This window comes from Diadema antillarum, unplaced genomic scaffold, assembly GCF_040938485.1.
Source record: "Diadema antillarum isolate AM-2024a unplaced genomic scaffold, OU_Dant_1.0 seq00001670_RagTag, whole genome shotgun sequence".
Classification (NCBI taxonomy): domain Eukaryota; kingdom Metazoa; phylum Echinodermata; class Echinoidea; order Diadematoida; family Diadematidae; genus Diadema; species Diadema antillarum.
In genome coordinates this window covers 143,178-159,042 of record NW_027272367.1, presented here as the reverse complement: position 1 = coordinate 159,042, position 15,865 = coordinate 143,178, and the positions used below count along the sequence as shown (strand labels likewise).

The following is a 15,865-nucleotide window of genomic DNA, read 5'->3' as shown; positions in this document are numbered from 1 at the left end:
AACTTGGACTTTCTTTGGCTCTAAAATTATGGCAAAGTTCCATTACAAATTGATTTTATGCTTCAATGAATGTTAAAACATTAAACTACCATGTTGAAAATTAAATCAAAGCAGTTTAACATATAATCTGATATAAAGATAATGGATAAGAAAGTGTGTTTCTTACCTATTGAAAGAAGAAGAAAGAATCCACGTGATGCTTGAATGGTGGTGATGAGCACAACTACTGACCTCCACCAATACCGCATCACCATGGATCCACCTTGCACCCCCCATAGGGCTGGGATGCTTCACTCTCGGATTGGGGTGGGACATGGTGTTTCCTTGGAGGGACAACTTGAGTATTTAGGGGATAATTGTATTGCTGTTGTGGGGGGAGGGGGGGAGGGGCTGTATGCTTGGTTTCTGTTAGTACCCATTCTCAAAATGTGTTTTGTCTATAATTACGTAATAATTAAACAACTGCTTCAAAAATTTGTAGGGGGGTCGTATTTGTGGGGGCTCCACAATAAGCTGTGTTCATCTGTTTTTACCAGTGATTGGTCAGATATCATCTACCTCTCCCATTTACTCATGTTTGTCTTCTTTGCATTGTCTAGTGACCAGTGCATTCCAGTTCGTGCCATGGCCAATACACAGCCTCCCAAGCCACGGATGCTTCTAGCCATCGACTGTGATCACACCATCATTGATGGAAACTCGGACACCTGGATCATGGCCCTTCTTCCTGACCACATGGTTCCTAAGGACATCCGCCGCCGACTCAAAAATGACCACAAGAGTTGGACCATCTACATGGGTGAGGTGTTTGAGTACATGAAGTCAGTGGACATCAAGGAGGATGCTATTCGTGCATCTATTGCTGGGATTCCCCTGGTTCCAGGCATGAAGGAGCTCTTGGCATACCAGCAATCAAGTTCTCAAGTTGACACCATCATTGTTTCTGACTCCAACTCCTATTTTATCAATGTTATCTTAGCAACACATGGCTTTGAAGATGGAGTTCAAGGTATTTTCACTAATCATGCCGAGTTTGACTCAGAGGGGTGTCTTAGAATCCACTTCTCCAACCCCCACACTTGCCCTCGACGATGCCCCAAAAACCTGTGCAAGCACACGTCAATTCAGAAGTTTCTTGAGGAGCAAGAAAGTGCTGGGGTGGTTTACGATAAGATTTGCATGATTGGAGATGGTCAGAATGATCTGTGTCCGTGCTTTTTCCTGAAAGAAAGTGATTATGTCTTCCCAAGGAAAGGCTATACTCTGGCTAAACTTCTTGCAGAGTTGCAGAACGGACAGGGGGAGAAGTGTTTGGCTTCTGTGGTTCCATGGAGCTCCGCCACTGAAATCTTAGATGTTGTCAAAACTTTTGTTGACAGTGGTACATCGTGTTAGATGAGAGGACTGAAAAAGGAGTCTCAGGACATTTTACAAAATATGAATGAGAAGTTTGACAATATTACAATACCAAACAAAAATTTGTAAACTGCATGACTAATCTATGCAAACTTTAAATTGCCTTTCTCTTTCATGGGAGTGAATGGATATTGGTGACATCAGCCATGCGATATCCATTTTTGCTTGCTAAAAAATTGCATGGCTGACTGAGGCAGCATGCGATGGTACTTTTAACTGAATGTCACATGATGGGCAATCAACCAATCGGATTGCTACATTCATGTTAGGTGTTGTAATTTCCATTGACTCCTTTGTTAAACTCGTGATTGACTCAAAAGTTTTTGTGCAATTGTACGGCTCTGATGTCACAATAAACAAATATTTGGTGCGCAACTCAATTTCAAGTGTGCTTTATGAACATGTATTTTGTCTTTCAGTTTTGTAAATAACTTAAGCCGATCGGTTAGGGTACGTACGTATACATGTGTACACAGCTGACTGTGACTGTGCTACTCAGTTGCCTTTCACAGAAAATGTTTGCCATTTCTGTGCTGAATTTAAGAATCTGTGTGGACCACATCTGTTGTGGTCTGAAGTGTTAGATGTAACACAAATAGTGTATGGTCTTTCCTCATGCAGTGGAGCAAGATTTTACTAGTGTGAAAAATGAGGCGCACTATTCAACTTGTCTTCGTCTCATTGAATAGAGCGCCTCTATTATCTTTCACCCAGTGCAAAATCTTGTCTCATCGCACTTGTGACCATTCACTATTTGTATATTTACCTGAGATCGAGGTAACTGGTCCTGCTTCTATGTAAAATTAGCATTCCAGGAGTTGTGTTGTGTCAGTCATTTGTGAATTTGACAATCCCACATGTACATTTCTGTTTGGTGCTTTTCAAGAACATTATTTCTAGTATGTGCAAAACAATGAAATGAGCCAAGCTCAACAATCTTTGTTTTATATCTAACATCAGGGTTCCAGAAAAAAAATGCAGTGTGTACAGAAGACAAAGTGTCTTCAAACATGAGACAACATGAGTCGGGTCCCACCATTAATAGCTGTCCCCAGTCAGGCGTCCACACACCTAGTGCAATATACAACCTCTATAAGAACATTGAAAAGTTCTAAGTTATGACGTAAGTGCAATGTGCAATAATTGCACCAGCCGTTTCAACCATCTGCAACATGTATTACATACATATAGGCCTGTGTAGTATGTTCTGATGTACAGTCATCTCACATTTAAGACAGATGATTGCTTTCGTCGAAGGTCTTTTCAAGTCCTTTTCTCTTTATATTCTATCGATTTTCATCCCTCATAAGTTGAATTTTCTCTGAGTAGAAGTTTTTTCGTTGTTTAGAGTCAACCTCACTCATTAAAGATTTGACCTAGGCGAGGTTGACTGTATAATGTACAGGGCTCAACAATAACTTTTTTCTCTGGTCACCTGTTTGGGCCTTTAAAATCTTCAAATCATATATTATGGTGGCCAAAAAAATTAATGTAGTGACCAAGATAAACTCAAACATAGCAATCCATTTTGAATCTTAGTTGCCAAATTGGGGCACCAAAAGATAAATCTGGTAGCCCAACACCAATTTTTTAGTGGTCCTGGGCTACCCCTTGTATGTCGAGCCCTAAGACATGTTTCCTACGTGTAGGCCTTATGATATTACATACAGTACACATAATTATGTGCATACAAATAGCCTGGTATTTTCTGTGCAATTTTAATTTTTCTTTACATGTTGTTTTGGTATATATTATTCACATTTTGTGATATGTCTGTGGTGTACTTGTGATGTACATGTATTTGATGTTTATTTTGATGTGATACAAAATGTACAAAGAATTTTGGACAATAAAGTAATCAATCAATCAATGTATAAGAAATGTGTTTGCAGAAACTGGTTATCATTATTCAGAACATACATACATGTAAAAGTGTACTGAAATAGGGCATATCATATGTGCAGTTTCTCATTACATGTAATTAGAGGTTGACCATTGCAACCATGGTACAGCTGTAGTCTAATCCTTGTAAGAACATTCATGCATCTTTATGTAAGTAAATGTAATGTAATGTAATGTAATGTAATGTAATGTAATGTAATGTAATATAATGTAATGTAATACGTTATTAACACAAATTCCATTTTTGTGTTTTGTCTCTTCAGAAATCATTTTGCTATACATTTGCTGGATGCATTTCATTAGTTACAGTCACTTGAACAAGGCAAAGATAAGTTGATTGTTTCATCATTTACTGCATGCAATGTCTTAGATTTAAAACATGAACTTCTTGAAAACTTCAAAAATTCATAACTTTTGAATGGCTTTTAAATTTTCCCAGAGCGTAAGTGATGTCTTCTTTACTATTTCTGCATTCACGGGATCCACGTTTTTGGGAAAGTTCCCTTTATTCATGTAAACATGAATTATTTTCATATTTTTGTGAACAAGCCAATAATTGAAGAGTTGGTAAATATCATTAACTATAGCTGTTAATTTGCATTTATAATTTCCATTTATAGTGGTTGTGACCAATGTTCTGATAATGTTGATAACATGTGGCACTTTAGTTCCCCGTCTTCTTTTAGGACGAATTGAAATGTTACAACTTGCGCTTTCCTGATTGTTTAATTATACTCTTTGGAATGGAGTCAACTTATTACGGTGTGGATAGCATATTTAGATTGTTAACTATTCAGACCATTTAGCCATATGTTCAATTACTTGTCCCCTTCACTGATCTGTCAAGTAAACCTCCTTCATGATTACGGTACGTGTACATACATTGTACATGTACTTTGCATTTACCTTGCATTTACCTTGCATTTACCTTGCCCATACACTGTACAATATTGTAAATGTATAATTTGCTTTGGAGATAAATCAATACAGGCAACTCCCATTTCAACAAAATGATTCTTTCATTTTATCAATATTTTGTTATAACATAACAAATATAATTTATAAAGATATTACATGTTTTAGATCATTTTTGGACCTGAATTTTTACTTACAAAATGTTACAATCTTTTATTAAAATCATATTCCTTGGGAGTACACTGTATGTGGCCTTATTTCTATGAAGTCTTAGTCACTACCAACTATCAACTACCTAAATAGCCCGGCCTAGTTAGGGTTAAGACAGATGATTGCTTCAGTCGAAGGTCTTTTCAAGTCCTTTTCTCTTTATATTCTATTGATTTTCATCCCTCATAAGTTGAATTTTCTCCGAGTAGAAGCTTAAATTGTTTAGAGTCAACCTCACTCATTAAAGATTTGACCTAGGCGAGGTTGACTGTATAATGTACAGGGCTCAGCAGTAACTTTTTTTCACTGGTCACCTGTTTGGGCCTTTAAAATCATCAAATCATACAAATGTATATTATGGTGGCCAAAAAAATTAATGTAGTGACCAAGATAAACTCAAACATAGCAATCCATTTTGAATCTTAGTTGCCAAATTGGGCCACCAAAAGATAAATCTGGTAGCCCAACACCAATTTTTTAGTGGTCCTGGGCTACCCCCTTGTATGTCGAGCCCTAAGACATGTTTCCTACATGTAGGCCTTATGATATTACATACAGTACACATAATTATGTGCATACAAATAGCCTGGTATTTTCTGTGCAATTTTAATTTTTCTTTACATGTTGTTTTGGTATATATTGTTCACATTTTGTGATATGTCTGTGGTGTACTTGTGATGTACATGTATTTGATGTTATTTTGATGTGATACAAAATGTACAAAGAATTTTGGACAATAAAGTAATCAATCAATCAATGTATAAGAAATGTGTTTGCAGAAACTGTCAATCATTATTCAGAACATACATACATGTAAAAGTGTACTGAAATAGGGCATATCATATGTGCAGTTTCTCATTACATGTAATTAGAGGTTGACCATTGCAACCATGGTACAGCTGTAGTCTAATCCTTGTAAGAACATTCATGCATCTTTATGTAAGTAAATGTAATGTAATGTAATGTAATGTAATGTAATGTAATGTAATGTAATGTAATGTAATGTAATATAATGTAATGTAATATGTTATTAACACAAATTCCATTTTTGTGTTTTGTCTCTTCGGAAATCATTTTTGCTTTACATTTGCTGGATGCATTTCATTAGTTACAGTCACTTGAACAAGGCAAAGATAAGTTGATTGTTTCATCATTTACTGCATGCAATGTCTTAGATTTAAAGCATGGACTTCATGAAAACTTCAAAAATTCATAACTTTTGAATGGCTTTTAAATTTTCCAAGAGCATAAGTGATGTCTTCTTTACTATTTCTGCATTCACGGGATCCACGTTTTTGGGAAAGTTCCCTTTATTCTTGTAAACATTAATTATTTTCATATTTTTGTGAACAAGCCAATTGAAGAGTTGGTGAATATCATTAACTATAGCTGTTAATTTGCATTTATAATTTCCATTTATAATGGTTGTGACCAATGTTCTGATAATGTCGACAACATGTGGAACTTTAGTTCCCCGTCTTCTTTTATTGTAGGACAAATTGAAATGTTACAACTTGTGCTTTCCTGATTGTTTAATTATACTCTTTGTAATGGAGTCAACTTATTACGGTGTGGATAGCACATTTAGATTGTTAACTACTCAGACCATTTAGCCATATGTTCAATTACTTGTCCCCTTCACTGATCTGTCAAGTAAACCTCCTTCATGATTACGGTACATGTACATACATTGTACTTTGCATTTACCTTGCATTTACCTTGCATTTACCTTGCATTTACCTTGCCCATACACTGTACAATATTGTACATGTATAATTTGCTTTGGAGATAAATCAATACAGGCAACTCCCATTTCAACAAAATGATTCTTTCATTTTATCAATATTTTGCTATAACATAACAAATATAATTTATAAAGATATTACATGTTTTAGATCATTTTTTGACCTGAATTTTTACTTACAAAATGCTACAATTTTTTTATTAAAATCATATTCCTTGGGAGTACACTGTATGTGGCCTTATTTCTATGAAGTCTTAGTCACTACAACTGGGATAGTGATGCATGTACGTGTGTCTGTGAATAAATTGGACATTAATAATACAGTGGACTCCTGTTATAACAAAGTCCTTGGGACTGCCAGTTTTCTTTTGTCATATCAAAATTTTGTTATATTCATACAAATAGATAATAAAAAACAAAGAGCGGATAATGTTGAGGCCGGAATTATAACTTCGTTGAAACCAGAATTTCATTATAACTGTGTTTGTTATAACAGGAGTGCACTGTACGTGGAAATGTATAAATACATGTGCATACAGTGGACTCCCGTTATAACGAAGTCCTCGGGACCGGCAGTTTTCTTTCGTTATATCGGAATTTCGTTATAACCGAACAAATAAACAATAGAAATACATAGAATGGATGACACTGCAGCCAAAATTTTTACTTCGTTATAACCGTGTTCGTTATAACGGGAGTGCACTGTATATGCAAGTTTTTGTTTCTCTGTTTTTATATAAACTGGACACAGCAGCTGACTGACAAAATGAGGCAATAAAAATGAGTTCATCTATATAATAAGTATGTATAACCCTTTTATTTACTGTAACTTCCCACAGTACAATTCATAGGCAAAATACTTGAACAAGAAGTACAATTGTACAAAAAACAAAGGACTTAACAAAAGACATCATCATGCGAGGGTGTGCCACAAAACAATATGGACAGTGAAAAACAAAGGAAATACATAACATGGCACATAACATTTTGGCTGTTGGTTGGTACAACATGGTACACGTAAATTTAGAGGCTGGATGCCTATAATATACTCTTATACACTGTAGAACATTTCTATCTTATTTCACACACAAATTACCAAAATATGAACTCTGTTAGCTACACATGTGTATGAACAGCATGATTAATATCTTGAGGCTTTAACTTGTATATGTATAATAGTATCAGTCTGAACGATTTAAGTAGCATACATATGTATCAGAACATTACATCAACATACTGAAATTCTGTGGCACCAATTTCTTATCAAAATACATGTTCATCGTAGCAAGTTCTGAATAAGATTACAAGAAGCATTCATAATTGCTTTACACCACCCATCGGAGTAATAACAGATAAAATAAGTACAAATGGTATCATATATATATATATATATATATATATATATATATATATATATATACAGTCCGACCTCTTCCATCTGGCCTCCTCTTATCCCGATCATCTCGGCATGTTGTTTGTTTTTTCATTTCAATCTAATAACTTTAAGAAAAGTGGGAATTTCAAACTCTAACAAAATTCCTACACAAACTCACAGAAATTACATATCATTCCCAACATAATGAACACAACATTCACATCTAATTTTCATCTAAATAACGTGCATTCAGACATTCACTACCCCCAAATCACACCAGGAAGATGAACAGAAAACTTTTCATGAAATCAGGGCACAGTGCAGGCGATCGTTCATCGAGCAAATTATCCGAGAATTTTGAACGCAGACCAGCTGTCAATGTTCGCGAAAAAAAATCAATATGTTGTACGTGTAGCTTCTATTGGGTAGACAGCCGCATGTATCAAACATCGAGTCTTCCATATCCGGCCACATCCTTTATCCGGATGAGTGCCGGTGCCGACATGTCCGGATAGGAGAGGTCGGACTGTATATAAAGAGAGAGAGAAGAAATTTGGCCTACAGCACAAGGGTTTATGGGATTAACATATCACATACATGTACATGTACTGGCACTGTCAAATGAATTAGATCTTCCATCAAATGAAAACAAGAATAAGTTTGGGTATTTTTTCTGATCTACTCCCTTTTAAGTCATAACCCTTTTGAGTTTCAGCTAATAAAGAACTGACAAGAGAAAGCTTTAAATCTGATATATTTGCTTTTTTAAATAGATTTCTTCATTTCTGCGTGCTTGCTTCCTAATCCCCTCCCCCCCACCCCGCCCCAACTCCCTTCCTCAACCCCCTCCAAGCCCTGCAGAGTCAAGCTCTCTAACCACGTCATACTGTAGATATGAACATTTTTGTGGCGTAGAAATTTTCGTGCAACCAGAAACTAGCACGAAAATAAAAGCATGTGAATACAATATTTTTGCTTTCCATATGTTCCTGTAATCAATGTCTTGATTCCGCAAAATGAAAAACATGCGAAACTCATTTTACCCAGCCGAGTGCAAAAAAAAAATACACAAAAATATTCACTTCTATCTACACTATGCAACTTCCTCTAAAAACTACATTCTTATGGGCTAGATTTCAACTGTCAAATAAAAGATTGGTAACATAAGACCACATAAACCTTCCCTCAAAAACTTGTCGAAAATGCATTGCATCCATCAATCTACAAAGATGTTGGCCTAGTGACCACTGATCAGCAATATTTGCAATGCCTGTGGTACATCACATTAGAATGTCACATTGATTATCATTGATCATTATTTCTTTCTGATATATAAACTTTTACACATCTGCTCCTTGTACAGATATTACTTTCTCATTAAGATTGCAAATAGTAATTTGCTTTAGGAAAAGTTACCTATAAAATTCATAACTCTTATCCAAAGTAAACACATTTTTAGTCTTTCTGTATCAGACTAAGAAAATGAATAATCTAGATTCAATCAAAGGGTCTACCATGTGACTAACTTCGATATATGAACTTACCTTTCACTAACAGACCATACACATACTATTAAATGTACTTTCACAGTATTGGGGGATGAAAGTGCAACATTTCTCATAGAAATTATTAGAATACAATAAAGTACTTTCTGGCAAATTTTGTGCTATGTGTGACATATAGTCTACAGACCTTTAAAGAATTCCTCAAATAAACATGAATTTTCAATGAGCACATACAGTCAACCTTGCTTAAAGTGAACCTCGCATAAGTCAAAGGTCTTTCCAGTCCTCTTCTCTTTATACATGTATTCTACTGATTTTAATCCCTCACTAGTCAATTTTTTTCATACAAGTAGTCGAAGCTAATTCTTCAGACCAAATAGATTCAACTTTTAATAGGCAAGGTTGACTGTACGTACACGTACTACTGGTAATTTGTGTCAGCTGTGCTTCGTGTCCAAAATAACAATAGAGTTTAATACCCAAGTTTTATAAATTTCCTTGTTTCTTAAAGGTAGGGAATCCCATTTGCATGCCTTAAATGAAGAGTTGTATAAATACAGTGGTATGTTGAATAGAGTATCATTTTAGAAACTCCCATAAAGTATTGAAAGTGGAAGGTAACATTTAGTACATTTTTATTGACCATTAGATTTTGAATTGAATTTTTTTCGGGGCTCACCGTAAATTCCAGTACATTACTAGGCTACCTTTGCAGACCCATGCACTGCATGTGTGTTCATCATGTATATTTTGTGAAGAAAGTTCATCAAAACTTACAAACATTTTTATATACATTCTTGCCACACACTCTATATGTTATTACATCAGCTTTTATACTTTTAGATTTTTGTTTATAAATTAAAAAAATACAGAAGACTGCAACAAAAAGGCTTAAGTGTGGCTGACACACAGAACTACTGAGTAGTTGAGTTTTGTGCATTATTCAAATTGTAGATAACTGTTGACTTCCAAATTTCTCAGTAGTGGCCTAAACAAGTCCCCTGAGGTTCATATTTAATGTTTTGCTGCTTTTTGGGAGGTCTGTAAAAGGTATCCCCTACCTTCAAGATGTAAGGATATGTCCTCTTTTTTTGTGTATGTTAGATTTCATTAGCCATTTTCTTTACAAAAATATTGCTTTTGTTTGGTTGGGGATAATTTCTTATGTCTAATTCACACAGCTGCAACATGTGTTACCCGAGGCCTGAGGGTTGGACAAGGGTTGGACAACAGACTGAAAGTTGCAGCAGTATCTCCAGGACCTAAACTTTATGTTTCACTTTGCATGTTTTTGATAAACCTCCACGAGTTGATTTCAAGTTGCAAAATTTGAAGATACTGTTAGTGACATGAGGTAGAACAGCTGATGAAAAATTCAGCTGTAACTCACATTTTTGCAGACAACAAAAAATATCCACTCATTTTAATACTCAATACACTGTTCTTTGGAGGAATATACAACTCATGCTGATCTGAAACTTCGAAAATATGATAATAAATCTTCTGAGCTAAAATTCATCCAGTATAGAAAAATATGGATACATTATATGTAAGTATAATTGAGTATAATACAACAAGTAGATGAAAATCCAAAAGCATATCAACTGAAGGGCTAACTTAGCCACTAGTTTAAATAATGTATTGAACATGTTGCATATCTAATACATATATACTGAATGCACTGCCTACTTGTAAAAAAAAAAAAAAAAATCTCTACAACATTTGAGTAATAATAAAGATTGTGATGCACAATGTCCTCAGTACAAGTGTATATTATCTGATGATTTGATTTATTGTATCTCTACAGAATCATAATGAATAACAAATGTACTAGAAAAGTATTCAGAGAGCACAGACCTCTGCCACAGCCAGCAACTCACTTCTCTCATTTCCACCCTTACATACATGCAATTTCCCCAAAACAGAAGCATTTTGTTTATGTCATTGCATGGTGCCTCGCCCCAGCAGCATGCACTTAAGTGAGCATATGTAAACCTCCAGTACGCACAGCTTGCACTCAAAGTTTGTTGGCCTTATATGCCAAAAGATGAAAAATCTTTCAAAAATCCATCAAAATTCCCGGATCACTACCAAAATTGAATGAGGTGCTCCGTGTGTCAATATTGACTTATTACGCCAGTTTCATCTTAATTCGTTCTCTACTTTTTGAGTTACTGTATAACAAGAAATGTTCGCGTGCATTTTATTGTCGCGTATTTTGCGAGCGCCAAGTTTCGTGAAATCAAAATGCACGCAAAATTTCTTGTCTACACTATAATGCAATGAACGCCAGTGGCAATTTGAAAAAATTTAATGCCACGAAAAAGGCCGTCGGCTCCAATTCGCAAAAATTTTGTGCTGCGAATATATCATGTTTTACAGCATTTTGCAAACAGACAAATCAACGCCTAATGATTACTTAAAGGGAAGGTACAGTACTTTGCAAACAGACAAATCAACACCTAATGATTACTTAAAGGGACGGTACAGTATTTTGCAAACAGACAAATCAATGCCTAATGAAGGTAGGCCTACAGTATTGGTGGAGATGAGAATTGGGCTTTTAACTTTTTGCATGACACCAAGAAAACACTTATGATATAGTATGGAGCATACCATTTTAAGAGGAATTCAAAGTTTATTTTATGAAAATCGGGTTTGGAATGACTAAAACATCAAAAAACAAAGTAAAACAAAGCGATCATAATAAAGTGTGGGTCCCACACTTTGTTAGAATTGCTCTTTTTTGGATATCTCAGCCATCTAAAAACCAATTTTAATCAAATAAACTTTAAATTCCTCATAGAATCACATGCTCTTTCATATTTTATAAGAGGTTTCTCATTATATCACTAAAAAATGTTAGAAACCTGAAATTAGGTCTCAACCAAAACTGTACAATCCCTTTAACCTCCTTCCTTGGCGTAGATAAAAAACACACACAGGGCCTGTAGAAGCAAATCTGATCTGCAGTCTCCATATCGGTGGTGGAATCAGTGACAACAAAGCACATTAAAAAAATAATAAAATAAAAATGATCCCTTGAGAACTGGTGTCCACAGTTCATAATAAAATTCCCCTTTTAATGTTTTCCTTGAACAGAGATAATGAAACAAAGACTATGCACTGTGTTGTTTTAATGCTTGTTTGCCTTGAGGCCTCAGTGTTAGGATTGGTAAACTCACTAATGGTGTGATAAAGTCTTTCCATGGAGACCAGTGGGACTGCAACCCATTGCACTGAACAGTCAACATTTAGCCACAGTTGATACATTTGTTACAGAATCAGTAGAAATTGAACACAATTACTTGCATGCTCCATTCAGAGAAAAAAAAAATACATACATAAAATAAGCACATACATTCATCACACACTTTTATGAAGAAGTCCGAGATATAAATTGTATACACTATGAACAGAACAGACCTCGTACAGCAGGTCTACGTACACTGTATTATACTACCAAGAGGGAATTCCTGGATTACCTTCAACACCCTTACTGAAATAAAATCACTCCTAAAATCTTGTACTTGCCCATGAGTTGATTCACTTTTAACTCTGTATACACAGGCAGATTTAAAGGTTAAATATGATTTCCATACACGTGCAGACACTTTTGTCTTTTGCTCTAAAATAGACACATATTTATAATACACATATGAAATAATGCTGACGATACAATTTCTGTTGGGTAACAGCAAAAATGTGAAATATTACCCAAAAAAGTTTACCAGATGTACTAGTCTCAGAGCATTATACCGGATTGTGATTACTAGTAATTTTTATAACCAATTGTGGATAATCAACAAATCGGGTTACAGCAGTCTCCATCTCTCATCCATGCCAGAGTGAATCACACGCAGCTTGTTTGGAAAATACGACAGCTAGGGAAAGATTGATCATCACGTAATGATTTTCTTACCCAATAGCGAGGGCACTGCAGGAATAAAATTCATATGCATACAATAAAAACGATTTTACACATTTGATCTCATAAGAGTCCAAAATAACTTGTTCTCCTAATAAATCGCTTCAGTCAGAAAAGATTCTTGGTATACCCTTTTGATGTTTTGAATGCAAATTCCACATGGTGGAAGAAGAATTCTGAGTCCTTCTGAGAAAGCTATTGGCGTTAATGCACCCCTTCATGTGCAAATAGATTTTTGTTTCTTTTCTCTTCTGATTGTTAGGAGGGGTGGCAAGGAAAGGAATCAAGATGATTCAGATCTTCACAAAGGCATCTACAGAGAGGATGAGTAGAATTTATAACAGCATAATACAATGGAATGAATATACTTTGTCTTGGTCCATCTTCTGTAATAGACTCGTTCTTAGCCAGCCTTAGACTACTTCTGATATATAACAGGGAACTTCAAGTAGATTTATAAGAATCATATCACTCCTGACCAAAGTGAAGTATTTCTAGCACACATACATGTAAATTATATATTTTTTCATTTATATTTGATATTACAGCTTATATCTGATATTTCATTTCTCTGGATGAATAATAAACATCTCTTCATTCTTTTTCCAGTTCATATTTAAGTTTCTCTTTTCTCTTACATGCAATAGACATCTTTTACTAAAGAATATTGGACCCCTTGGCCTGCCAGCAAAAAAAAAAAAAAAAAAAGATCCAGAATGAAGAAATCCCATTGAGGATGTAAATCAAACTGAAAGAATGCTTTAATCATTAGTGCATGGCAAACAGCAATATCACAATAACCTATCCTAGCTTCATGTTTTCATGCTGCATGTAGAGTATAGGGCACATATGATACAATGTGTGTGGCAGTGAGTCCACTAGCTCTACCTCGACTATGGCAGTGGCAAATTTCAATGCACCTTGAAAAAGTGATTTTTTTTTTTCTCCTGATGAAAGCATGAATTTGAATGGACTAGATAAAACAAGCAATACTCTTAACATAATAATCAATCAATCAAATAATCAATCACAATCAATCATTATCTATCAATTAACCTGTTGAAGACGAGTCCCAAGAATACTCGGACACGCGTCTACGGGAAATGCGTGTTATAGCAAAATAGTCCATCATAAATGGGTGAAGATAATGACCTGTTGGTGAAATGGTGCAGTCAAGGTTATATCTATCACCAACAAACTTCACAAAAGGACACATGTGACTCCAATTTGGTACAAATGAACATTGAAAAAAAGCCTAATGCAATATGGAGTTTGGCTTCCATCGTTATTCTTGGTTAAGAAATGTGCTCTATATACAGTATCATGTATGTGATACTCCATTTTTTCAACATTCATCTGAACACACAAAGATGTTTCCAAAGCCTTCAGGAAGCAAAGAACGGCTTGCTTACATGTTCATTATCTTTCAAATTGATGAAATTCTCGCATCAAATTGTTTTTTACTGCAACTGATTGACAACCACCCTACATTGACTTACATACATTGTAAGCACTGAATTGACCAGTGTTTAAGTAGTAGCCATGACAAAAGAAGTTATGGGCATACATACTCAAGCAGGATATGAATCTGCAACCTCCTGATCACCAGACAGGTGTCTTATTCACTAGACCACCAACCTTCCACCAACAGCCAGTGCTGGTTCGAATCCTCATACATGTAACAGCAGCGAGTACTGGGTAATTATTCAAATGGATGAAATGCTTGTGTTGAGGTGTTTGCTAATCAGTTGTGTTGTTCATTATCACCTCGGTTGATGCACTGAATATATCCCTTCAGCACGTCACATGAAACTCATCTGTTTATTCAAAACTCCCTCTCAACACTGCTATTTGAAGACAAATTCATAAATCTGGATGTACATGGGGGTGTAGATACTACATTAAATACCAAACTACAGTACAATTTAATAAAGTTTTTTTGTTTTGTTAACAGTGTACATCAATAGGCAATCACATAAATTTGCACCTTGCTAAAGATATCTTATGCACTCTGTTAAACTATCTTGTAAGTGACTCCTCATACTTCAACTTTCTGCTTGCATCTTTTTTATGTTAACCTGGGATTTGACTGCTATATTTTCATTACCTGAATTTTGGCACTTGTGAAGACAATAACATTAACACTAAATTTTCCTCAATGCACATTCCCACAATACACTGTCTACCTTTAGGAATGCATAATCATGCTTCACTACAGTACAGAATTCATTTGCCAGACTGCAAAATGCAATGACATTCACAATCCACAGATGTCTGAATGCTGCCTGTGTTATACAAAATATATCTTGCACATGAATGTGGCCACTCATCTCCAACTGTAGGGAATTAATGAATAGAGGAACCTGCCAATCAAACATTAACCCATCCATCCCTCCTAGATGAACCTGTCATCAGAGGATCAGCATCTCATGATGTACTTTGACAGCTAAAGGGTTAAAGCTGTACTGAGTTGGATTACCCTGGAGAGCAGTGTTTAACACTGAGCCTGCCAGACTGGTAACACGTGACCTGAGGATAGTGATCAGTTCTGGCTTGAGAAATCCAGCTTCCAGTCATTACTTATGTTCCTCCAGAAGAACAAATGCTGACCATTGTCTAGGGAAAGTTTGACTCTCCCTGTTTTTTTTTTAATTGACACATACAGAGTCAAGAGATATCAAAGTTCAGTGATTGGCACCAATTACGTCTCACATCAATTCTCATGGTCCCACATCCAGGTCTTTATGTGACAAGGAGAGCAATGACTGGAGTGAAAACAAACCCACACACTCGTCAATCGATCAGCGAACTTTTAAGATGAAATTATTTGTCTTTCTTCCATAAGTGGCTTTGAAATTCCCTGAAACATT

General features: G+C 35.5%; 1 protein-coding gene across 1 annotated transcript; it reads left to right on the top strand.

Annotated features, from left to right (window-relative positions):
- The first annotated feature begins 624 nt into the window (after positions 1 to 624).
- LOC139711559 (pyridoxal phosphate phosphatase PHOSPHO2-like) lies at positions 625 to 1,395 on the top strand. Its single transcript, XM_071623435.1, has one exon. It carries the CDS (start codon positions 625 to 627, stop codon positions 1,393 to 1,395), a length of 771 nt encoding a protein of 256 aa, XP_071479536.1.
- Positions 1,396 to 15,865: the final 14,470 nt, after the last annotated feature.

Excerpts from the sequence above, each read along its gene's own strand:
- LOC139711559 (XM_071623435.1), top strand. The coding sequence starts at position 625 with ATGGCCAATACACAGCCTCCCAAGCCACGGATGCTTCTAGCCATCGAC.